This window comes from Trachemys scripta, chromosome 10 (genome assembly GCF_013100865.1).
Source record: "Trachemys scripta elegans isolate TJP31775 chromosome 10, CAS_Tse_1.0, whole genome shotgun sequence".
Taxonomy (NCBI): domain Eukaryota; kingdom Metazoa; phylum Chordata; order Testudines; family Emydidae; genus Trachemys; species Trachemys scripta.
Window position 1 is genome coordinate 47,387,387 of NC_048307.1, and position 25,829 is coordinate 47,413,215.

The 25,829-nt window shown below is 52.9% G+C and overlaps 1 protein-coding gene across 2 annotated transcripts in view; it reads left to right on the forward strand.

Moving 5' to 3' along the window:
- The window catches only part of CSK (C-terminal Src kinase), a 61,313-nt gene extending 55,914 nt beyond the window's left edge, over positions 1-5,399 (forward strand). For both annotated transcript variants that reach the window (XM_034784334.1, XM_034784333.1), the window contains exons 9-13: positions 300-390; positions 1,339-1,412; positions 2,426-2,621; positions 3,319-3,405; positions 4,259-5,399. In XM_034784334.1, the coding sequence (XP_034640225.1) occupies positions 300-390; positions 1,339-1,412; positions 2,426-2,621; positions 3,319-3,405; positions 4,259-4,441 (631 nt within the window). In that variant the 3' untranslated portion in view covers positions 4,442-5,399. The remainder of the gene's footprint in view (positions 1-299; positions 391-1,338; positions 1,413-2,425; positions 2,622-3,318; positions 3,406-4,258) is intronic.
- The last annotated feature ends 20,430 nt before the right edge of the window (positions 5,400-25,829 follow it).

The following is a 25,829-nucleotide window of genomic DNA, read 5'->3' on the forward strand; positions in this document are numbered from 1 at the left end:
GGCAGGGGACAGGGAGACCTTATCCGGTGGTGATGGGAGACAGAAGCGGGGCTGGGGGGCGAGTGGAGAGCAGGCCTAGGGCAGTGGAGTGGGGTGGCTCTGGGGGAAGGAGAGCCCTCTGGTGTGACGGGTTTGGGTGGATGGCGTGTGATGATGGCGCGTAGTAATGGCGAGCCGCCAGGCACCAGCTCTGTGTCTGCAGCGATGTCCCTGTGCCCTGGGGGGTGGGCACTGGCTGGGGCCAGCACAGATCTGCATGCTGCTGTCTGGCTCTGAGCTAGCGCCCCGTGGCTTTGCAGGCAGCTCCGACACAGCAACCTGGTACAGCTGCTGGGGGTGATCGTGGAGGAGAAGAGTGGTCTCTACATCGTCACTGAATATATGGCAAAGGTGAGGCCCTGCGGCCGGGGGAGGCAGACGGTCCCTGGGAGCCTGTGTGAGGTCTGGCAGCAGGGATCAAACAGGCTCCATGCTAAATACAACAACCCCCCCTCCCTGGCACTGAGAGCAGAACTCGCCCGCTGAGCGCCGGCACACCCGGCCGCCCCTGCTCCCACCTCCCAATCTGCCCCCATAAGTTTGCCAGTGCACGTGGGAAGCAGCGCAGCCAATAGAAAGCTGCCCAGGCTTGGAATCCTCCTTCCCTTTAGCTGCCCCTTCACTCGACCCTACACGTGCCTACATCTGCAGCACCCCACCAAGCTGCTTCCCATGCGCCCTACGGCAGCCATGGTAACGCCCAAGCGCATCCATGAGTCGCTGGACACCCCAGGACGCATCTGTGTCCAGCACTGGGAAAGGTGCTTCAGGGACTCCTGGCAAATCCTGGGCACCTCCTGGTGCATTATGGGTCCTGTGAACGGAGCCCCAGCCCCCCTGCAGTGGGAAGTTGGGACCCCCTGAAGCACTGGCTGCAATCGTCTCTTCACAGGCACTTGAGGAGTGGGGCCTGGTGTTTCTAATGCTTGGGCACAAACAGGAGGCCCCAGCACGGCACCTATTGGGGGCAGGTTCGGGGTTGGTCCCCACTGAGCATCGCCCCACAGCGGCTTAGACCAGGGGCAATGCTGGGAGGCTCTGGCTTGTGACAGGCACCGTGGCAATTGCCTATTTGACACGACCCCTGCAGTCAGCGCCCCCGGTGCTTTGTGGGGATTGGTCCGTTACTGACCGAGAGAAGAGAGCCACCTGTTCCCCCCATTACTGCCGAGGAGTCTCCCATCCTCCTCCAGATCCAACCGGGCTCTGCTTCGCTTGGGCAGGGCGCCAGGGGGCTGTCGAGGCAGCCTCAGGGGTTAGCAGGTGGGCTCTGATGGTCCTGTTTCACTCTCTTGCCAGGGAAGCCTAGTTGATTACCTGCGATCCCGAGGGAGGTCTGTGCTGGGGGGCGACTGCCTGCTGAAGTTCTGCTTGTAAGTACGCAGCTGGGCCTCCATGACCTGGGTTCCAGAGCGGATGGTGGGGTAGCCAGGGGTTCTTACCGACGATCTGCTCACCACAAGCCCCTGAGCCTCTTGGCATCAGAGCCTCTGTGCTTCTCCTAACACCTCCCCTGCGAAGATCTCAAAGCGCTTTCCAGGTGTTATGAGCTAAGCCTCCCAGCTCGCCTCCTGTGGGGGGTGATGGGGCAACTCAGGCAAACAGGAGTTAGGTGACCTGTAGCCACGCGAAAAATCCAGTAGCAGCGCCGGGAATCCTGACCAGCCCTCCTGACTCTGCCCTGTGAGGATCTAGCTCTTGTGCGTGAATGGCACTTTCTTGCACAGCAGATCTGCCCTCTGGGCATCCTGGAGTCTGATTTCTGTCCTGCAGTATCCTCCTCCTGGCCCCGCAGAGTCAGTACAGCCCCCTTCTGTCCCATCTCCTCCATCAGCAGGATAGCTCGGGACGTTGCAGTCACGTTCCAGGTCTGCTTTTCCACCGCTAGCCCAGTCCTGCCCAGGGCTTGCTGCTCCACCTCGCACCAGCCAGCTGGGTATTTTACAAGCAGCCTGATGAGTTTCTGGTGCTGTAGAGTGACTCACTGGCAGACCCATGGGTGGAGTGGTGGGGCTCACAGTGAACGGGGGGACTGTGCCACGTGGGGACAGTTGATGGGACTCCTAGGTGACAGGTTCAACTTCAGCCAGTGACTTAGTTGTTATGATTGGATGTCTGATCAGTGGCTTCTGTGAAATAAGTGAGGTGGGTCTCAGGCCAGTTCTTAGAAGGTACCAAACCGCCACGGTCATTGGCATGAATTGGCTTCCTTGGAGGCTGTGGATTGAATGATCAGTGGGGACAAACCTCCCCAAAAGGAGTCCCTCCAGCCTCAGCAGCAGGGGTGGGACACCCTCACTCTGTAACTGCTGTGGATAAACAGCCAGCAATCAGCCCCAAGCCCCACTGGGTGCCTAAGCCTGACACACTCTCCCCCACCCCCCAGAGACGTCTGTGAAGCCATGGAGTACCTGGAAGCCAACAACTTTGTCCACCGGGACCTGGCGGCGAGGAACGTGCTGGTCTCAGAGGACAACATCGCCAAAGTCAGTGACTTTGGGCTGACGAAGGAGGCGTCGTCCACTCAGGACACGGGGAAGCTGCCAGTGAAATGGACGGCACCGGAAGCACTTAGAGAAAAGGTGAGCAGGGGACGGGGCAGGCTCCCCCTCCCCAGCGCTGCCCCAGTGATCAAGTGCCCACGATCCTGTGCTCTGTATATAAGTGGCTAGATTCTGCTTTCCATAGTGACTAGGTGAGCTGGTCACCTGCCTTGCCCAGGGGCTTATTCCTTCTTGGGTGTTCCCGGCTGGGGAGATGTCTTCCCCTTGCAGGGCCAGACAGGCTTGCGCAAGGCAGAACAGTCCTGCCCCTACACAGCTCAGAGGACATGGGGGCAGGGGTCCATGGAAGAGCTGCCCCCAGGGCTATGGGAAGAAATATTCCTCCCTTGTTATGGACGCTGCTGCCCAAGGAGGGAGATGGGGGCTCAGTCTCTTAATCCCCCCTCCTCTGTGGATTTGGGGAAACTACTCCACCATTTGCAGGAGGCCCCAGGCTGCTTGGAGAGCTGCGATGGGGAGATAAAAGCACCGCTGCTGGCTGCAGTGAAGGTGGTTAGCTGAAAGCCAGGGTGGAGCCTGGATTCTCCTTTCCTCCCAGCAGAAGGCACACTCGCCAGCGTGTGCAGGCAGGCAGTGCAGCACTGAATTAACCAGGGAGGTTTGATGCCCTCCCCGTTTTGGTCGTGGGTCCTCCTTCCCTACTCCGTGCTCGCCAGCCGCTCCACACCCCGTGCTATCCCTCTGATCCCTTTGCGGTTGGCTCTCTCCCCTGCAGAAATTCTCCACCAAGTCGGACGTGTGGAGCTTCGGGATCCTTCTCTGGGAAATCTACTCCTTCGGGCGAGTGCCTTATCCGAGAATTGTAAGTGAGAGCAATGCCCCAGGGGGCAACTGCCAGCTCCCTCCCTCCCTCCCTTCCCCCGGCCCCGCTGCTTGAGTCCGCTTGGGCCTGATCTTGGGGGGGCGGGCGGAGGGGAGGCTCTGGGTTTTTCCATGTGCTGCTCACCGGAGCAGCCCAGTGTCTGTTCCTCTGGAAGTGCAGGAGTCGAGAGGCCAAGGTATCTATCCCACAAGCATGTTTTCCTGTAGACGAGCTTGACTAGGTGTAGTTCCCCAGCCCCGGGCTGTTACTGGCTGGCCGGGGTGTGTCTGAAGGAGGAGAAAGGGGTTGGCTTGACACGCAGCTTCGGGGAGTTGGTTTCCTAGGTGTGGCCAGCTGGGCTCGGCTCTGAGGTCCATCTAGTGCAGCGTCCCATCTCTGCTGCTGCTGCAGAGGATGGTCTAAGAACCCCCAGGAGGAGATGGGCCCCAACCGGCCCCCCACAGAGGTCCATCTGGAGCGCTAGTCGAGGTTGCCTTTAGGGCTGAAATAGGGAGGGTTAATCTCCCTAGGAGCCGAGGGAGAAGCAGACTGATGGGTTCGAAGTGTTAGCCAGAGGAGGATGACTGGCTAAGAGAGTAGATCTGGGGGCTGAGCCGGGAGGGGCCCGACCCCTCTGTCTGAGCTGGTGAGAGGAGAGCCAGTGGAGAGACTCAAAGGGGGGAGGAGGTGAAAGTGTGTGAACTTCCAGGGCAGGGAACCTGGCCTATGTTCAGCACTAGCACTCGGGGGGCCTCATCCTGGTAGGTAGGGGCCTCCGGGGCTACCGCAGTCTGACTGAGGGGCCAGGAGCTTAAGGAGCCATCTCTCCAGCCTCCCTCCCTCTCCCTCGCAGCCTCTGAAGGACGTCGTTCCCCGCGTGGAGAAGGGGTACAAGATGGACGCCCCCGACGGCTGCCCCCAGGTCGTCTACGAGGTGATGAAAAACTGCTGGACCCTGGACCCCATCATCCGGCCTTCCTTCCACCAACTACGGGAACAGCTAGAGCATATCAAAGGCAACGAGCTCTACCTGTGAGACGGGGGGGCGGGGCTTCCTCAAGACACCCCCCTTCTCCCTTCGGTCCCGCCCCACCCCCCTGCTCAGGTAGCGGGGGTGGGGGAGGGGTCAGGTGGGGGAGGGGAGAAGGACTGAGCGAGCTGCTGGACCTGCTCCACCCATGGAACTATCCTAGAGAGACATATTGGACTTGTGCATATCCCCACCCTAGGTCTGCCTCCCCCTCCTCGGGTCCCTTAGGCTGGGCCGGCTGGAGATGCGGGAGTGAGATGGATTGATTGAGGCTGCCCCCACCACCTTGTCCCTGTAGAAACCAAACCGGGAAGGGAATCCTAATATTTTAGCGGCATGTTGTTACCCCCACACTCCCTCCCTGCCCCCAACCGCCGATCCTTCCCCACAGAGTTTCTCCTCCTCGATTTCTCCCAGGGATCACATCTCCGTTTCTCCAGCTCACAGGATCGCGACAGCAGGGGCCGGGGCGGAGGGAGGGAAGCCAGAGGAGGATGGGGGAGAGGATAAATGGGGGGTGTCCTACTGCTGGGGGTATTTCCCACTCCTCACACGAGTCCTGCGATTGCTTAAAAACTTCTAATTCAGTTGTTTTCTCTGGGTTTTTTTGGGTTATTTTTTATTATTTCAAATGGAAACAGGCCAGCCAAGCGCTGGGGTTTTACTAAAGTACGAATCTCTTATTTTTTAATGTAATTGAAAAAAAAATTTAAAAAAAGGTTTAAAAAAGAAAGAAACAAATCGACCCACCCGAAGGGAAGGAAAATCCCAAGTCTGCTAATTGACCGGGTGAAATAACTGAGAAACCAAGGGTGATTGTTGAATTGTTTCGCTTTAACTTGTTGCAGTGTTTTGCATGCCGTCTCCAGAGGCCTTTTCCAGTCCTGTCCAGTGCTTTATTCTCATGTAATGCTGCCAACTGTGAGATTAAACTGTAATAAAACCATTCCATACGGACACACACCTCCATGCTTCCCCAGGTGTCTTTCTCTGCCTCCCCACTAGGGGGTGCACCTCAGCCGGAGGCCAGCCTAAGGGAGAAGGGTGCTGCATTGCCAGACGTTGACAGTGAGTCATGATGGGGATGCGTCCCACGACTGGTATTTTACCACCCTGGGGACCCAACCGCCATCTGCATGGCTTGTCCAATCTGTTACCGTAACGAACACCCAGATATACGGAAATCTACCTCTTACGTAGCCCCTTTCAGTGGCAGATCTCTGTGCTTTGCAAGGGGGGGTTACAGATGGGGACTGGAGGCACAGCGAGATTGACTTGCCCTTGGTTGCTCAGGGTGTCTGAGACAGGTCTGGCCCTTGAACCCGGTGCTCTAGAGTTCCGATCCGGTACTTTGACCACAAGGCCATTCCTTTGTTAAGCAAAATCCTGTGTGAACAGCTGGGTGTTGCATTGTCCCTGGGAGGTCATCGGCCTCGGATCCGAATGGTCCTGCAAGGGGAAGCAAAATGGCTCCTGAAAGGTCAGACCTACTGACTCATAATGTAATCTCCAGTGGGGTCCGGAGGGTGTCTGGAAAGGGGGCGATGGCATCGTAGGCAGTGGGGCCAGGCTGCATGGGGCTGGTTAGCTCTTCAGTGGCGCCATGGATTGCAGAGAGTGCACAGCAATGTAACACTCCGCACGTTCAGAGGAGGAGCGGGCAAGGTGTATGGAACAGCCCTGAAGCTAACCCCAGTGAATGAGCATTGAAGGAATCTGGCGTAGAGGTGGCAAAGGACTCCATTTGAACTGGGAAATGATCAAACTTGCTAGTCAAGATGATAACTGATGGCAATGGCCGGATCAGGCGATTACGTGGGCCATCTAGGAGCAGAGTGGGCAAAGCTGTAGGGGTTTGCGTTAGGAGCCCACCTATTTGGTGGGCTGGGCTCTAGCTCTAATACTTGAGCCATCTGGGCGATGTTTCTCTCCCTGTCTCCCAGGTAGGTAACAGCAACACCCCAACTACAGTCAGATAAAAGGCTGTGCCTTGAGGTCCGTTGGCAAGGCAAGGCCAGGCCAGTTTCCCTTCTGAGTTATCTATGGTTAGAAGTTTGTGCAAATCTACCCTTGTCTGGCACATCTGGGTGCTGATGATTGTCCACGGAATGGCCATATTGCAGGTATATTGAGGGTACAATTAAGAAGAGGTGTGTGTGGGGGGGGGGAAGCATTGCTTTTATTTTTACACCTGGTTAATTGCTTCTCTGCTGCACTCACCCCTTTCTGTGACCCCAGGGCCTGGTTCTGGTCTCTCTCCCACCAGGGTAAGTGCTGACTTCATTGCCGTTAATCCTGGCATAGGCCAGTGCAACTGTGACGGGAATAAAAACAACAAGGAGTCTGGTGGCACCTTAAAGACTAACAGATTTATTTGGGCATGAGCTTTTGTGAGTAAAAACCTCACTTCTTCGGATGCATGTGACGGGAATGAATATTAATACCTTGCTCTCTTCTGCCCTAGATCTCAAAGTATTTTCCCAAGGAGTTAAGTGTCATTAATCCTATTTCACAGCTGGACAAACTGAGCCAGAGATATGCCTGTGTTCTTTGCATTAAAAGTGAAGTTTTCACAAGGGACAACAACTCCATCTCCTTGCACAAGGAGGGTGCAGGATGCCCAAGGTCATAGCGGAGTTGGGACTAGAACTCTCGTTTCTTTGAGGCACTAATCCAGTGCACTAGCCACTGAGCCAGGCTAGCTCTTAAGCTCTCGTGCCTTGTCTGCGGTATAAAGTTACCAGTCGCTTACAATACATGAGCAATGGGTGCAACTGCATCAAGGCTGAATGTGGTTTAGCTGCACGTGTGGACAAGGGGGTAGCTGCAGGGAGCAGCGAAAATGTGTCCGTCTCCAGCTCAGCTGCACCCGTTGCTCACGCCAGGTAAATGGACAGACCAGAACAGCTTTGCCATTTTATGACCAGCTTGTTCCACCAACTTTCAATGGCTGCAGTGAGATTGAGCCAGATTCTTGTGGGAGTTTGAACCCACCCATATCAGATCTGGCTTTGGACCATAGTCCCATGTGCAAGACAGGGTGGCTGTTTAAAGACCGGTTAAGCTCTCCAGTTTTGCTCAGTCCTTTCTAAGGTTGTAGTTCCCCTGTCTCTGCAGGAATTACCTGTGTGCGTCTCCCCGGCCACGTCTCGGCTTGTGGTTTCCCTGCTTCCTTGTGGCGGTGATACAGTGACTAACAGCAGCTACGGCGGGATGGGGAAAGGTTTTCTCGTCCCACCAGTTTTCAAGATTCTGAAATTTGTTCCCATTCTGAATCGGGCGGAGTGGGGGGGAGTCCAGCTCAAAAAGTGTTGCAAATTGATAAATCAGGGGAGGGGATTCAGATCAACCAAAATGTTTCCTTTCAATTTCCACCTATTAACTTTTTTTAACCTTTTTAGTATAAATGGTGAACAAAACTTTTGAAACCAAACACCAAACATAACAGTTTTCATAGAATCATAGAATGTCAGGGTTGGAAGGGACCTCAGGAGGTCAGCTAGTCCAACCCCCTGCTCAAAGCAGGACCAATTCCCAAATTGGCCGCCCCATTTTGACATTTTCAAACCAATTATTTTCCCCCAAAAAATGTCTGAAGGGGGAGATTTGGCCCCATCACGCCTTTCTCCCAAGCGGGTTCTGTTTTGTATAAATTGACATTTTCTGGTGAAAAAATGTTTAGCTGGGAAATTCCTGACCAGGTGTCTCTGCAGTGTTCTGGCTGCCGGCCGCTTGAGGCAGTGGACTGCTAGGTGATGGAGAAAGCTAACCCTCTAGCCTCTATTTTTGCAGCTGCCTTACGTCAAGCTCTCCTGCACCTGAGTCATTTTTTAGCTTGTCTCCTTGCAGCTTTTCATTTGAATTATGTTTTAAATACAAAGTACATTAATGATCATAAAAGGGACCCAGCTAACCTGCTGAAACGGGCATCCTTTATACATAAGACAAACACAGCCCGGGCAGGGATCACATAACACCCTCCTAGTGTATCCTCAGCTATGTTGCAAACTCAGGAGAAAACCCAGCGTGATATTCTGGTTTGTGATGTCATGGTGCCCTCTAGTGGCTGATCAACACAGAAGATAAGAGAACTGCTACTAGGGCTAGCTAGGGAAGTTCTTTAGCTCAAGGGGTGATGAATAGCACCATAGCCCCTTGCTGAAACCCTGAGCCAACCCCATCTCTCCCTCCTATGCACTCTCCCTGTAACCTCTACTCCATGATCTTCCCCCCTCTCCTCTATTTTCCTGATGCTTCAGGCTGAACTTATATCCAGGGGAAATACAAAGCTAGGCTGAGGCAGGTCTGTACCTGAAGCTGGGTTCTGAGAGAACAGTGTGTGAGGTCAGGGGATCTTCCTGTGTAGATGCACTGATGAGCTGGGAAATCTGGGCTAAGGCACTGGTTTTGTGTGGCCGTGTTGGCTTCAATTAGAAGCTGCAGGAGAGATGGAGGGGAGCGTTGGGAGCTGCTGGAGTCGGGGGCTCATGAAAAGACATGGGTCAGCTGTGCTGCCGGGAGGCTCTCTGGGCTGAGGGGAAGCAGGGCTGGTGTGGGAGGCAGGATTGAGGGCTCAGGGCTGCAGAATCCATGTGCCTGATGGACTGGGGCCCATGTTGATGGTGGGCGAAGGGGAAACACTACCAGGTTTCTAAGGCATGAGGCTTTGGGGGTGCCTGGAATCAGGTCAGTCCCCTGGCTGAGCAGACATACGCTGCTGGCCCAGTGGTAGTGTGCGGCCTCCAGCGGCCGCTTGCTTGCTTGAATTGGCTTGGAGATCAAGCAGGGAACCCTGTTCCCCCCCGGACCCATGGGGAGGGTCCTCTCTGAGCTGAGGTGGATCCCTCCTGGGGTGGGATAATAGCAGCGCACAGATCTGTTTGAGCCAGAGGAATACAAGGCAGGAACAGTTCTAGCCTGTGTTGGAACAATTCTAGCCCGGTTGTTCTCAGGATACTGGGTCACAGCTGTGCCAAAACTATTTTTTTTTAGAAGTTTTCTGCCTTAAAAAGCCATGCTCTGGGTCACCCTTGTCTGCCTTGCAACAGCTCCCACGCTTGGCGAATTTCTGTTTTGAATGTGCCGGTGTCTTTATTTATTTGTATTGTGGTAGCACCTCCGTCATGACAGAACAAACACAGAGCAGGTCCCTGCCCCGAAGAGTGAACGCTCCAGGAGGAGACCAGGCAGCAGGTGGAGACAGAAGATGGCAGATCCCAATGAGAGACACTTGGTCAGCATGAACAGTCGAACGGTCTCAGCACGCCAGCAACTGTCACATTTTAGTAATGGTGGGTGCTGAGCTGACATTGGCATCTTCATCTGGTTCCAACACTCAGGGGGTTCAGAAGCCCTGGGGCTCTCCTCACAGCTCTTGCTTCAGGGCGCTTGGGGCTGCTGGAGAAGGCCAGCCTGGTTGCTCCATTGCTGGCCGAGTTGCCTGTGGTCACAGCAAGCGTGTTCCTACCACAGTCAGTGCTGCTGAGGTCTGTCCCTGGTGAATGTAACCGGTCCCAGCCATTCCCCTGCACCACCTTTGGGCAGTTGGAACCTGCTGCAGTCGTTTCAAAATCCAGCCCTCAGCTGGAGAGAGGGGCAAGGTTCTAGCGGGGACAGAACAGAGGAAACAGCCCTGTAGACAGGGGTGGGCTGAGAGAATGGAGGAGGAACCTCCAAGGGATGCTGTGCCCGGAGCTGGGCCGCTTCACTGGGGGATGATCACCTGCCTTTTGGAAGGACATGCAGGGCAGCGAAGAGTAAGGGAGGAATAGGAGTATAACCACTGGGTGTCTCTGTGGCTGCATGCTGGGGGAAGTGCTGCCTTCTGCTGCTTATGAGACTAAAGCAATCCCCTTTCACTTAGGCGTCCGTAGGATCCTTGCAGCAAGTGAACCATGCAGAAGGCCCGTGGGCCTGTCTTGTCCACACGCGCCTCGCTCCCGCCCCAGGCCTAGCAGCTGGCTGTTTTAGATCCCAATTCTGAATCGCTCCTGCACGGGGATGAGCCGATTCTCCCTGCCGGAGCAAGAACAGACAGAGCCAGGGCTCCTTCCTCCCCAGACAGAGCTTGAACTCCATCAGCTGGCCAAGCCAACCCTGCCCCGGCTTTAAGAGGATGCTGAGGGCTCTCCTGCCCTGAGGGATGATGGGGCACTTTCCCGTCCTCTCGGAGCTGGCTGCAGGTAGGGAGCCTGGCTCTGCCCACCTGTGATGGGGTCGGCCGTGCTGCACCCCCACCTCTTCCAGGAGCACAGACTGCTCTGAGCCCATGTGCTGGCAAACACCCTGCTGTCGTTTATTTACAGGGTTTTAAACCCTCCACTAATCCAGAGAAGCGTCTCCATGCCTTTACACCCTGTATCTCCAAAGGGGGGCAGGGTGTCTACTCCGAGGACCCCTTTGGCCAGGTTTTCCTAGGCTTCTGGTTCAGTCTGTCTCTTCCCCCCCGTTCATGTCATCCGTGACCTCTTATCCAGCTCATTGGCTCAGTGACTCACTAGCCCCAGTCTCTGGTTAATTTGGCCTGTTCTAATTAGCACTAATAGTGACCTGCCTGCAGGCCCAGGCCCAGCACCCTGTTATCCCGGTAAACGAAGGGCTGCATCTGGCTCATTCGCTCTCCCACAGTGCACTGCGGCACTCGCACCCTGCCTTCCCGCCCCAGCTCTGCACATCACAGCCGGCGGGTGAGTAGCTCCTGAGTTCTGGCTCACTGAATGGCCTTGGCCAGGTCATTTAGCCCCAGATCCTCATAGGGATTTAGGCTCCTAATGTCTATTGTTTTCAATGGAAGTTAGGAGCCTGAAGCCCTTTGAGGATTGGGGCTTTCACCTCTCCATGCCTCAGTTTCTCCCTCTAAAGGAGGGCTGAGAATGCTCCCGCCCCAACTCCCATCCCGCATGCTGCGAGGATTAGTCCGTTGGTGTCTGCCCAGCTCTTTGAGGATGGGAAGCACTAAGCATGATTGGAGGCAGAACAGATGCTGGCCTAAGGGCCTGGCCTGCAAGCGAAACAAAGGGCTACAGAGTGCGCTGCGCCTGCCAGCGTTAGTGAGCGGGGCTGCTGGGGGGGCTGCTGTAGCTTTCTAACGCAGCAGAAATGCCGAGGCAGCGTGTGCATGTCCCCACGTTCCTTCTGTGTCTGCCACATGCAGGCCCGCGCTTGCTTAGAAGTCACACAGCCCTGAACTCACAAGGTTCTTCCCCTTGTTAAATTGGTTTAGTAAATTCCAGGGAGAGGATTCCTGCCTCTTTATCCATCTCCCTTACTGACAATTGCCTAGTCAAAGTCCAGGCTCCATCGTGCTCAGCACCTCCCTTCTGGCTGAGTCGGGCTTGGCTGGGAGCCGCACTCTGTGGGGAGCCAAGGTCTGGGGTGAAGCCCTCCCTGAAGATCCTGCGTATGGCAGCAAAGTGGCAGGGCCGTGCACGTCCCTGGCACTAGGTGAAGGTGGCGCTTTGGGGAATTTCTGTGGTGCAACATAAGAGCAGTGTCTGCCAGCTGGAGGCCAGCAAAGATGTAGGGCAGCAAGAGGAGAGCTGGTGGGGCTGAGGGGAGAGGCGGGGCAGTGATGAAATCAGGTAGAAAGCCAAAACTAATCAAGGAGCGAAATCAGGTACCAGGTGTCAAAAAGAAGAAACGGTTCTGTCAGGTGACAAAGAAATTCATGGCACTGCCATACTAGAAACAGCAATCAATGCTGGCTGGATTGCACATAGCGGGCCATGAGGCACAGGGTGAGAGCTGATGGATGGGGCTAAAAAAAAAGGCCATTCTTTCACCCCACCCCTTTTATCCCCCTCTGTGACTCACTGTTGGGACATATTTGCCAGGGAGCGCTAGAGACTCATCTGATCTCTTTTGCAGGGGTAAATCCCACTAATAGCATTGTGTGTTATTATTTAGGTGAGCACCATGGCACTTTATGATCCAGCAGGTGTGACATTCAAATCAATACACGACACGTTATTAGTGTTGGCTCTCTGCCCTGTGATAGCAGATGCTGGGTTCTTGCAGCTTGGTTTTCCAGTGGTGGAGACATCAATAAGGCTGAGTTCAGTCTGTGTGTGACTTGCGTTATTTACACCAGTCCCTGAACAGAGGTGGACACAAATAGCGCACAGCCAGCCCCCTCGTTAAGCAAGCTCAGCTCAAAGATCAGTGTCTGGTTCCTAGGCAGCAACTGTACCCCAAGGCTCAACTCTAGTTAGAGAGACTGAGGCAGAGAGCAATCTCCCCCGTGTTTGCAACCGCTCCCCCGGAAGAATGTACATTGTAAAACAAACAGTACCACAGAATTTCCAATGGACAGTCAATGAAAATTAGTTTAGCTGCTGCTCTTTGTATGTATTGAGTGGGGGGGAGTTGTGTGCATCTGGGAAGTCAAAGAGGAGGCTGGTGCAGTATCCAAGGCAGGATGTACACAGATGCGTACACATAGAGCAAACCTTGCCCTTCCCCTCCAGGCTTGGAAAGCACCGCATGCAGTGTGAGGAGCACAATTCTGCTGCACACGTTGGTCATGCTGTTATCGCCTGCCTACCTTCCTTGAGTGGGTCCTGCGGGAGAGTGCTCCCACCCGCCCCTCACTCCTGTCCCTCTGGACCTTGTCATCGGGCTCTGCGCTGCCCACCCCACCCCTGCATAACCCAAGCTTGCTGTGTGACCTACAGCTAGTCCATTTCTGAACTGCACCCAGGAAACAGCTGTACATGCTCATACTCCACACTGCTCATTTCCTAATCCTTGCGTTCCGCCCCAACACCAAGTGGCAGGATCTCTTACCACCAGGAGTGGCGCCAGGGTTTTTGCCGCCCTAGGCGGCAGCGCTCCTCCTCTGAGCATTCGGCGGCGGGGGTCCTTCTGCTCCGCGTCTTCAGGGTGCTTCGGCGGCAGGTCCTGGAGTGAGTGAAGGCCCTGCTGCCGAATTTCTTCTGAAGACCCGGAACGGAAGGACCCCTACTGCCAAATTTCCACCGAGGACGGCAAAATGCTGCCCTCCAAATCCTGCCACCCTAGGCAACCATCTAGGGTCGCCTAGTGAAAGCGCTGGCCCTGCTTACCACCCGTGGAGGATGAGGAGCCCCAGTGGACCAGTCTGTATTCCACCCTGGTCCCACAGCCCACCGGGGATATTAGCTGGCAGCTCCTTCCTGGAACCATGAACAGGGGCCCATCCCCCGATTCCCAATAGGTGCGGGGAGCAGGATACTGGAAGCCTAGGTAGGGCATCAGCATGGTGTTGTCAGTGTTGTTGGGGGGGTGGGGGGGAAGGTGAGCCTCTTGCATTAATATTTCCTAAAGTGACAGCATTTAAGATTCCAGCTGGTGGAAAATTCTCCAGTGGAATGGTTTTCCCATCAGAAAATGCCAATTTCCTCAGACTTTAAATGGACTGTGGGAACATGTTGATTTCAAAGATGTTGCTGGAAACCTGCCTGGTTTCCTGCCAGCCTGCCTGACTCCTCGGCTGCCCGCCTGGCGGGCTGGGAACCCTGGGAGTATATTTCATTTTGGAAACGCCAAAACATTCCTGCGGCAAAATATTGCAGAGTTAAAATTCCACCCACGCTCCCCCACCAAATCCAAGTTTTTGGATTTTCATCCCCATTTGGGACTTTTTTTCAAAATTTGTCACAGACCTGGAAGTCCATTTCGCAGCCAGTTCTACTTAAGCTCTCTGTCCAGTTGGAACAGCTTCCCCGGGGCAGCATTGGGAGCTCTGTCACTTGGGGAAGGACAAAGGACTTCAGACTGTATTGCAGGGATCAATCCTGCATTGACCCTAAGCAGTCCTGTCCATCACTAACTTCCAGGACTCCAGGCTGGTTTCGATCTCAGATTGCTAAAATAGTGAGCCAGTGCCTCAGCTGATGTAAACCGGTGTGGCTCCCATTCACACCAGCTGAGGAGCTGATCCTCTATATGGTAATTTTTATTTTAGCTATCTTAGCATGAAAGCAACTGGGGTTCTCCCCAGCTGAGTGGCCCAGTTGCAAAGCCCCTACTCAATTTCTACCCACTCCTGTTGACTTCAATTGCAACTCCTGCTACAATCAATCACCGTGGTAGGACTTGGACTTGGGCCCTAAATGAGTCCATTGTTAATTTCAGAACATTTCCATTGCCGGCACAGGGCCCCCTTTGCACATGGGATGTTAGACTATCTCCTCCAATTGCCTCCTCGCCCCCAGAGCTTCCCATAGAGGGCAAAGCCTCTTGCTGAAGCCCAGGTAATGTAACAGTCATAACAATGCTGCCATGGCGTGTTACCTGGTGACAGTCTGGTTGTCAGGTGGATAAACCGCTCTGCCTGGGGCCTGGATGTTTATCCACTCTGGAGCCAGCTTATTCTGCCAGGTTGTTATCACTTAATTCTAATCTGGTGGCGAGAGGAAATGACACTTCAAAGTATGTGCTTAATTCTGCAACAAATTTAAATGCAATGGAATAGCTGCTGCTTAGCAAATGAGGCATCTGCCTTTGCTTTTAGGTCCGGTCTCAAAGCCGTGCTTCTCTAGAGCAGTCATTCTCGTCCTAGTGGCTGGGACCTGAAAGCAAGTTGGCAGCAGATTTTTGTGTAGTTATGAGACTGTCATGTTCCTGCACTGTAATTTATTTGCTTGCATGGGTATAGCTGTAGTTGTAGGGCGATTTCACTCAGAAGACAGGAAACTAAGACTTCACTGGTGTTGATGCTCAGCTTCTAAAAAGAACTGCATGACAGTGGACAGTCAGCATTTCTCCAAGATCTAACGCCCATACATTTTGATTATCAGAATGTATAATACTCTGTGTGACAGCACCACCTGGTGATTTCCAGTAATGTGTTTCAGCCCCTGCCTTCACATCCCACTGATTCTAGGCAGATCAGGAATGAAGACCTCCGCTCTTGAGAAGCACCGAGGAATGCAAACTTCTCTCCCAACCTATGAGGCAGAGAGAAACCCCATTGGAATTGTCCTGGTCTCACCAGAAGCCAGGAGAGAGAAGGATGGAGAGACAATAGTACCTACCTATACCTGACAGGCCCCTAAAGGATGCCATCCATAAGAGCACCAGGATTGGGACTCAAGTGATCTGGGTTCTAATCCCACCTCTACCATAGTTTTCTGTGTGACCTTGGGCAATTGTTTAAATCTCTCCATGCCTCAGTTTCCCATCTGTAAAACAGAAATAACAATTCTTCCTGCCCTCCCAGGGGCGAGTGAGGATAAATACATTAATGTTTGTGAGGTGTGCTGACAGCACAGTGAGGGGGCTAGGGAAGAACCCAGCTAGCAATGTAATGCTGGCGGCTGTGCACTCGCTTTCCAATTCTATCTCGCCTTTTATTACCTGCAAGTAGTGCCCCTTGCTGCTGTGACCGAGCTGAGAGCTGCTGAACTTTTACACGGCACTTTCCATCAGTAGATCTCCAAGTGCTTTACAAAGGACGTCAGTATCATTATCCCTGTTTTACAGCTGGGGAAACTGAGGCAACCAGCAGGACAGTGGCAGAAATGGGAACAGAACTGGCATCTCCTGAGTCCCAGTGCTCTATCCACTAGCAAACAAGATTCCCCACTGAGAAACCACATTTCAAGGGGGGGAGGCAAATTTTTTTCCATCAGTCAAACTTTCTTGCCTTCAGAGGTGCCTGCTCTGATTTTGCTCCCATTTATAGTAGGTGGATACAGTAGGTGGTCTGAGCACATTGCAAGACAGTAGCAGGTGCACAATGTTAATCAGGCGACTGAGCTGGCTGTATTTAGAGCCCACAGGAGGTTGAGCCATTCTCACCTAGCTGGGCTTGCTGCTGAGGAATGGGTGGGGAGGGAGGGGTTGGAACCCTTGGGAAGGGGGTAGCTGGAGAACACGGACCATGGAGTACAGAAGAGCTTTCACAGCTGTCTGCATAAGAGATCTCCATGTGCCCTTTCTTTCCTGTCCACACAAAGAAGAGACCGGTTTTACAGTGGCAAGTGCTGCTATGAACAGAAACCTTTCCATGTGCTCCCTAGGGAGAAGATCCTGAGAAGGCTCAGGTGCCTTTCACTGGTGTTACAAGTCCCAGGTGTCTCCTATTGGGATCCCATTACTAGAGCTCTGCACCCAGTCACATGGCCTGTGCCTCTTCTAAAGGGCAGGTCTTGGAGCTGCTGCCATTGCCTTCTCAGGAGGCAACCGCCCTGGAAAGATGGTTGAGCCGGCTAGAAGAACCTTGGGCTGACTCCTCTGGGAACTGGAGACTCTCTGGAAGTAAAGGATAAAACCCCTCAGCTGCTTGGAGCCAGCATAAAGCCAGAGCACCTCCATTGAACCTGGTGGCATTACCCAAGTGTGATGCCATCATCTGGGTCAGAAGAAGCCTGTCTTTATGGTCTGGGATCAGAGTTTGAGTCCAGGTCCGTTCCAGCTCCTAGCCTCTTCCAAGGTAAGGCCACCGTCTTGGAACTGTGAACCCTTTAGAACTGAGCTACTGCCCCTGAGAGGGAAGAATCCAGCCTGCTGAGACCAGACAGAATCCACCCCATAATCCAGCCCTGCAGGTTTATCTCGGCTGAGGGTTCTTGGCTCAGAACGGTTGACATGGAAGAGGGGTTGACACAGAGGTTTTAGCAGCTCTGCCTGTCTCCTTAAGGGAAGCAGCTTGGGGCCACCGTGCATTCTGGAGCCTGTTCTCACACGGAGCTCGGCAGGTTTAAAATAGTTCCATTCCGCCAGGGAGAATTATTCAGTGTTAAACAAATATTCTGTGGCCTAAAGCTCTTACTTCTATCCTTCCTGCTTCGCCAGCGACTCGGAGCAGAGTTCAGCTTCGGAACTGTCAGGGCGAGGGAAATCAGGCTGGATTTTAAGTATGTTTAGCTTGTGCAAGTGCAGAGCAGTGTTAGGAGACTTGGGTTGGGTTCTGCGCAGGGGAGTTTTAGGGAGAAAGGTGGAGGAGATTCCAACCCACACAGAGACAACAGAGTCGCTGCAAGGCTGTTACTGCTGCAGAAACCCCCTCTGGGCTCTTACCCCCTGGGCATCCTGGCCATCCCCAATCCTGCTCTTGCTTCTAGGCCTGGCTGGGCTGGGACACAGCAGGACCTTGACTTTGCATTGTGTAGCAGGTGCAGTGGCTCCCATAATCCTGCCTCGCCCAGCTTTGGGTCTGCAGGCAGCGACCCCACGATGGTGGCACGGTTTGACCCTTAGCAGCCAGGTCTCCAGTCCTGATGGGTCAGGGCTCTTTCCCTGCAGTTAAGCAATGGGACCGAAGTCATGCCACTGCTCCTTCTAGTGTATCAACCTGGGACGGCGCCTGGGCACTGCCTGTAGAGACGACGTTTTCTCTGCTGCTGTGCAGCAGCACATCCCAGCGGGAATTACGAGGTGCTAATGAAACCGTTTCCAGCCAAACCTGGGGTATGTCCCAGTTGCTCTCCCCGGAGGGAGCAGGCCCAAGCATCCTCCACCGTCCCCCAGGAGCTCGTTGCGGGGCTTGGTGCTTTGATTTGCCCGTGTGCTGCAGGAGGAAGCTTCTGGGATCCCGGCTGCAGAGTGAGCTGGGGAGCAGTTCACCTAAGGGCTCGGCTCTCGCTGATAAGGAGAGACAGCAGCTGGCACCCTGGGAAAAAGGCAGTCAGCAAGATGGGCAGCTGCAGCGCCCGGTCCCTCACGTGGATCGGGGTGGGCGGCAGAATGTGTTGGCTTAGCTCAGAGAGAGACAAGCAGGGTGGACACCACTCAGAGGCTCAGTCAGGGGCATTGTGAGGTGGGGTAGGGAAATCCACCCCCAACTGGCCAGACTTGCTGTGTGGCCACAATACCTTCCGCCCACAGTATGGGGCAGCAGGGCAGACGCCCACGAGGCTCCTGATCACCCTGGCTAACCCAGGGCTCCTCAGAAAAGAATACATACGGGGTTCCATCCACTCCCAGCGCCCGCTGGTGTGATGGGCAGGTCAGATGTGTGGGGGCGGGACCCTGGGGGGGCCCTGGATGGCTGTCCAGATCTAAGCCTGCCAGCACTGCTCCTGGGAGTGTTCCTTGGCTACCAAAGAGCTTTCCTACCATTATACCCAGGGCCGGCTCCAGGCACCAGCCCAGCAAGCAGGTGCTTGGGGTGGCCAAGGGGAAGGGGCGGCATGTGGGCTCTTTGGGGGCAGAGAAAAGGACCTGCCGCTGAAGAAGAAAGCGGCGCGGTGGAGCTGCCGCCAATCGCGATTGTGGCTTTTTTTTTTTTTTTTTTTTTTCTGCCTCTTGGGGCGGCAAAAACCCTGGAGCCGGCCCTGACTATACCCACTCTCCCAGGAGGCCAGTGGGACATTTCCCTCCAACCCCAGCTCCCCTGAGTCCCATCAGCCTCTGAAATCAGCCCCTTCCTAGGAGAAACCAGAATCTTTTCTAGCCTCCAGAAATAAATCTGCTAAGGCACTGCCCAGGTTACAACAACTGAGTATGTGGGCCCCACCCCCTTTCCCTCCCAGCCTTCCTGAGTCCTAAAGGAGTCTAGGCCAGGAGGTTTGGGGTCTAATTTGCTCATGGCATTCCTTCCAGCCCCACATAGCTCCTCTCCAGCCCCCAAATTCATTCATCGCTCCAGCAGCCTGCAGGTCCATAAGATGCTTACTTTTAGGGCTTATGAAGATTAAAGTAATTTAGAGTCAAAGCCTCAGGAGTGATGCTTTAAACATTTAAAATGCAAAATATTCAACGGCAGCTTCACCCCTGTGGATAAAAATAAGATGATATTTTCCCTTTCTCCTTTGTGTGTGAGTCTGTCTCTCTCTCAAAATATTTTTACATCTGCCTTTATCCTCGTTAATCATCTCATTTAGCACAGGTAACAGGAAGATATGTCAGCTGGGAGAGAACAAGTCACAGATTTAAGGACAAATATAAATCCTCTACATTTGCTAGCTCCAGTCTCCCTCCCCCGCTGCCCCGTCTTGAACAGTAGGTGCATATGGAGTCGCATGCCTCCCCCAAATACAGATCAGGCCTTCTAGCACCTGATTCCAAATTACCATTGTGCCTAGCTGTGTCCATGGCCTTGGTCTGCTTTGACCTACCTCTGGGCCCCGGTCTCCCACTGCTCTCCTTCAACTCAATCCCTCCCCACAATCTCACCTCTGTGGGCGCAAGAGCCTTCTCCAGTGCAGCCCATGCGGTCTGCCTCTAGCTGCTCCATCAGCCACCACCTCTTGTGTATGGAAAGCTCTGTCTCTCTCTCTTCCTTGCACCTTTTTGTATGTCTCTTTCCCTTGGTTGCTCTGTAACTATTTATTAGGATGCTGTTGCCTGTGTAACACCCTGCTCCAATGGGCCGCCTGTGCCTTTTTGATGGTTACAGCCATTCTCCACCTCCCAGTGGAACGCAGCTGGGGCCTCAGCACTAGAAATAAAGGGTGGGGCAATCTCTCCTCTCAGGCTGGAAGAAGGGAAAGGAAGCAATTTAACAATAGCCGTGGGCTTGGTCCAACGCCCGCTGAATGGAGGGCATGTCTACACTGCAATTAAAGACCCATGGCACAGATGCAGCTGGCCCAAGTCAGCTGATTCAGGCTCAAGTTGCAGGGTTAAAAATTGTGGTGTAGACATTTGGGTTCAGGCTGGAGCCCGGGGTCTGAAATCCTGTGGGGTGGGTCTCAGAACCCAGTCTCCAGCCCAAGCCTGAATGTCTACACTGCTATATTTAGCCCCACAGCCCAAGCCCCATGAACCCAAGTCAATTGACCTGGACTCTGAGACGTGGCACAATGGGGTTTTTATTGCAGTATAGATGTGCCCCAGTCAAGGGACAGGACCCTATTGTGCCAGTTGCTGCACACAAACTCTGTGCCAAAGGGCTTACAAGTCTAGGATCACATCTACATTTAAGTTTTTGCTGGCATAGCTGTTGGTCACACCTCCTATCTGATACAGGTGGACTGGCAACAGCCCTAGTATAGCTGCATCTCATTTCATTCTGGGAGCTGCTAAAAGCTATACCGGTTTAGCTAGAACTCTTCTGCTGCTATGCACTGCGTCCTCACTTGGGGAGTTGCCAATTTAGCTCTATCAGAATGGCTCTGCTAGCAAACCTATTCTAGTGAAGCCAGGGCCTAAGTCCATGCCACTTCTTTTTCTCTCTGTGATGGGTTCCCCATGGTGCAACCTGGAACTGGGGTACGCTGAGCCTTCTGGCTTACCAACCTGGGCTCTCTCTCACACTGTGATGTTGTGACAAGCTGTAAACCTCCCCAGTTCAGTCGTTGTCCTCCAGATGTGTTTCCAGGAGTTGACTTGTGGGGAGGAGGGGGTGAGGCCAAGTGATGATGTCACTTCCCCTCTTTTATAGCTTCTTCCAGCTTGCTGGAAAAAGCCTTTGCTATGAGGTGGGTCAAGCAGTCCTCATTTTGTATGTGCTGTCTCTGAGAAGTCTCCATTGTATATGGTTCCTGGGATCGTGGGTGTGAGTGTGGACTCCCTTTAACGGACCATCAGCAGCATAAGAACATAAGAACGGCCATACTGGCTCAGACCAAAGGACCATCCAGCTCAGTGCCCTGTCTTCCGACAGTGGACAATGCCAGGTGCCCCAGAGGGAATGAACAGAACAGGAATCATCAAGTGATCCATTCCCTGTTGCCCATTCCCAGCTTCTGGCAAACAGAGGCTAGGGCCACTGTCCCTGCCCATCCTGGCTACTAGCCATTGATGGACCTATCCTCCATGAACTTATCTAGTTCTTTTTTGAACCCTGTTATAGTCTTGGCCTTCACAACATCCTCTGGCTGCTCCATTGTTGCACCTGAAAGGCTGGTTGTGGGTGTTCCTAACCTTACAATATATTTCAGTAACACACACATAGCAAAACTTCATAACTTCCCATACAATGATAGCACATACAATCCAACAGCATATTAATGTGTAACAGATCAAGACCTTTAGAATGATACCGCACAAGGCACACTTCGTACAAAACACATCAGAATTATATGATGGGTGAATATGGGGGGGCCAGGGTGCTGCTTGGAGCACAGAGTGCCACACTCTCCTAATGGCACTGACTCATTAAGGTGTTCTGCTCAACAGCCAGAGGTCTCTGCTGCACAAACTGACAAGCCACGAGTGGGATCACAATCACAGCTGGTAAAAATTTTTGATCAAAACGACTTTTGGTGACACTGAATTGTTTTGCAAAAAGAACAGGAGTACTTGTGGCACCTTAGAGACTAACAAATTTATTTGAGCATAAGCTTTTGTGTGCTACAGCCCACTTGCAAATTCACATCAGTTCTGCCTCATTTGTCAGTTAAAAACAACAACCATCTGAAGGAAATAAAATGTTTCGGTTTGGGGGGGGCGTTGGTTCAAAGTGACTTTTTGGGTCAAAATTTCCTTTTAATTTTATTTTAAACATTCAAATAGTTTCCAAATGATCAAACTCAAAATCAAACGTCGACCTGAAGCTTTTTTTTTTTTCCCAAAAAATGTTTGTTCCAAACCAACATTTCCCCCCCCCCCCCCAAATCAGTTATTTGCCCGGCTCTAGGTATGTTGGACCTGCATCTCCACTACCAGACACGTACAGGCCACAGAATAGAAGCTGCAATGCTAAGCCTGTGACGTGCCTTCTTCCATAGGCGGCAGGTTTGTATAATTTTTGGTGGTGCCCCGCTGCTCCCGCCCTGTAAGCCGATATAAAATGAAGCTACAACATGTCGGCGCCACAAGATTACAAGGGTCAATTAAAACTTGTAGAGCCCTGGGAGCTACGTTGTTGCTCTCAGTGACATCGTGCAAGTCCATGAGACAAGTTCTGCCCTGGCTCACACCCTGTGCTTCCCCCATCGACACTAACATTACACTGGGGTGACAGCAGAATTGGCTCATTGATGTCCATTCAGTTCTACAGCCCTAAGCAAAAGCAGGATTTGGCCAAGGGACTGCAAATCCATCCGATTCCCAATGGATACTGGAGCAGAAGGGAGCGTTTAGGGGAAGGGGCCTGCAACTCTTTGGGCATCTACTGCTTGAGCCTGACTTATTTAAACATGTCTTTGCTGGATTATTCTGCAGGCAATGTGTTGTGTGTGTTGCACTCGGTGTAGCACTCTGTCTCCCCCTAGTGGTGGCAGAGCCACAGAAAGCCATTGAGGAGCCTGCTACTGCCTCAGCTAATGAGTAGCAGAGCTCATGCAGTTAGCTGCAGAGGTCCTACGTTCAATCTCTCCTGCCAACAACCCACCTAGGAGCATGGCATTGTAAGTGACCTGTCATGATGCAGCACTGCCCAAGCCACCATAAACAGCTCTAGAAGGTGGAAAGAGAACACCAGGGACTCTGGATCCAAACCCTCTCCTGCTCGCTGGAACTCCAGAGCCCACTCCAAACTGTGCAAGCTGTAGTCAATATACTGGGTATATTACCAATACGCTAGTCACATAAGAAGACCTGCTACCTTGCCCTGATTCCCGACACCTTGCTGCCATCTCTCTCCAGCCGCTCCTCCTCACTGGGTACTTGGCTGTTCTTCCCAGCTCTAGCTCCACCCTCTGCTACGCTCCAATGGGCAGCACCCATCAAGCAGTGGAAATCACCGAGTGTCAGGCTGCTGCTTGCTAGGTGTTTGTACAGCTTGGAGCATGACGGCGTCTCAGTCTCGGCTGTAGCATCTAGGCATTACCGTGATGCTCACAGGCACGCTCTCAGACTCTGAGCTGGAGGTGAGGGCAGGAACAGAGCAGCTGAGGCACCAGGCAGTAGGCTAAGCTACAAGCACAGGCCATGGAGGACTTGCCACCTGTTTAGTGCAGATCCTCCCCAGCCACCTTTCCAGTAGAGGTCTCCCCCGGTTGCTTCACCTGTCTGGGGTAAAGCGAAGAGGCCATTTACCAGTGAGGCTGAGGGTACATCCTTAATACCCTGCGCCTGTGGGGTGTGTGGAGGGGAGGAGGGAGCTAGTGGGCATGTTGTATAACACTGAGATGCTGACAGTGTCTAAACCTGCCTGTTACCTTCTTACTGGTTCTGTGTGTCATGAGATTCCTCCTCCCCTCTGAGCTTTTATCTGGGCCAGGCCTAATTGTGTCACTTTCCATCCTGCTGTAGTTTGTGGCATGAATCATCATGAGCGACAACAGGGTGATGGGTTATTTCTGCCCCCTGTGAGGCCAGGCATTGCAGCAAGCTCTCCGGTCCCCTCCTTGACTGGGAACGGGTCATAAAACCCTTACACCCGCTCTGAGGCTGGGAGGCCAGGTCCATGCTGATCGTCCCTCTCCCCCCCCCCCCCCCCCCCCCCGGGGTAACTGAAACCTCCGCCCTAGTTCCACTGACAGGCTCCAGCTTTCGCTCCTGCAGTGGTGGAAAGGTCCCAGGTTGGTTCGGAGCAGGGACTGTCACTGTGGGCAATCTCACTGGCAGGGAGACACAAGAGGCCTCCCTGGAGCTATAGGAAATATTATTTCATCCCAGCATTATCCTCCCCAAGTATTCGCAGACTCCGCTGCATGTGGACACACCTCTAGATCCGGACTCCTCAGCCGACCTACTTGCATTGATGGGTGTGCACCTGAAGTTCAATGCGCATGTGGGCCCAAATTCACTATTTTCAATGGCTAATTTATTAAATTAGTTTAGTTTTTTGGTCGGTTATGCAGGCATAGACTTTGATCTTAACTAATTTGTTCATTGTGTCCAAATAGTCAACAGTGGTTCGTACAAACCTAAATTTGCTCTCAGACTGTTGCCCACAACTGCAGCTTGAGCATTTGCTCTTTGCAAGGTGCCAATTGGTCACACAGTCTCGTTTCTGCTCCCTGAGTGGGTGATTCCCACATCCACAGATGGCTGGGTGATGCCTTCTGGCTTGAATCCTCATGTAGCTACATATTCACCAAGGAACTGTGACTCTTTTCTCCTTCTGTGAAGGTTCTTGTCAACGAAAGTTCATTCGTATAAATGGTCACAGAAAGCAAATAAATAGAGTTGTGAGAACTGTCAAAGCATAGCCACTTTTGTTTGCTTGAATGGCTGCTCGTGCTGGATTCCCTTAGTTCCAGATGACACCATGGCACGGAGGCAGTTACACACATTTGCAAACACAAATGTAATGCCCAGTATTGTTCAGGTACACACTCCACAGGGCAGGAGCTAGCGCTTTGTAGCATGTTTGTACAGCACCTAGCACAGTGAGACCCGGACAGGAGCTGCCTAATACAAAAAATGACACCTACATATAATTTTCCCACATACTTAATGTGCACATGTACTTAGCTCTCTGGTCTGTGTACACACTCACATGCAGTTCCAAGCCACATCTACACAATGGGTGCTACAATGGCATAACCCCAGTACTGTAGCTATGCAGTGTAAATGCAGACTACAGTGTTGGAAGGGTTTTTTCCCCATCTTTGTTGAAGCACCACTTCCCTGAGCAATGTGCTACTGAGCGCCATAGCTATCTCATCCTAAGCATTAAGTGTAGACCAGATGCTCACAGGTCTCTCTGCCTGTGTGAATTCCATGTGCATACAAACGTGCTTGCATGCAGGAATGTGTATCAGATGGCCCACTGGAGACCCCATCCAACAGCATTCTGTCTCCAGCATGTCTGAGCGCACACAGTTTCTTGCATGTCCCCAGCATGCTGTGGTTACCCCCTTTTTTGACCCAGGTGATTAGCTAAAATTTGGGCTCCTGCGGACTGTTTCAGTTAGGAGGAGAAATTGATGATGGCATCAGGGATCTTTGATGCAATCCTGTTTCTATACAAAGAATATACAATGTTCTGGTTCCCTGAACACAGCAGGAGACCGTTTCTTTGCTCACCCATTCCAAGCCTCTTTCTATCTAGCACTCAGCCCAAAAGCTCTTTCTCTAGTCTTTTCTCAGGGGCACGTCCCCAGTGCTTGTTCTGCCTGTGTCCTTGGCTTTCTGCTGCTTTCCTCTCACCTGCTCTGCTGTTTCTCCTGCTTTTCTCTCTCTCTCTCTCTCTCTCACACACACACAAAATTGGGTGGAGGCTGCTGTTAGTTCGACTATGTGGTTCAATAAAAGAGCTTATTTTTTTCTTATATTTATCAATAATGAAGAGGGGCTGTTGCAACCCCCAAGTTCAATGAAGTTTAACCCAGCCCATAACACTGTTTACCCACTCACCTTTCCATCCACACGCACCAGCACGCTTCCTTAAGCAAGTACTGGCAGAGGTACGCTGGCAAATCTCCGGCTCATTTGGATCCATTTAGTTTTCCTTTATTTTGTTTATTCACTATGAGCTAAGGTCATCTGCCTGCCGCTAACGGGTATGGGCTGAATTTGGTGCTGCTCATATGAAATGTATTGGACTTTATTTGCTTAGGCTGTGTCTTCACTAGCAATGGTGCAGTGGCACAGCTGTCCTGCGTCAGTGTAGCCACTCACTGCAGCCACAGGA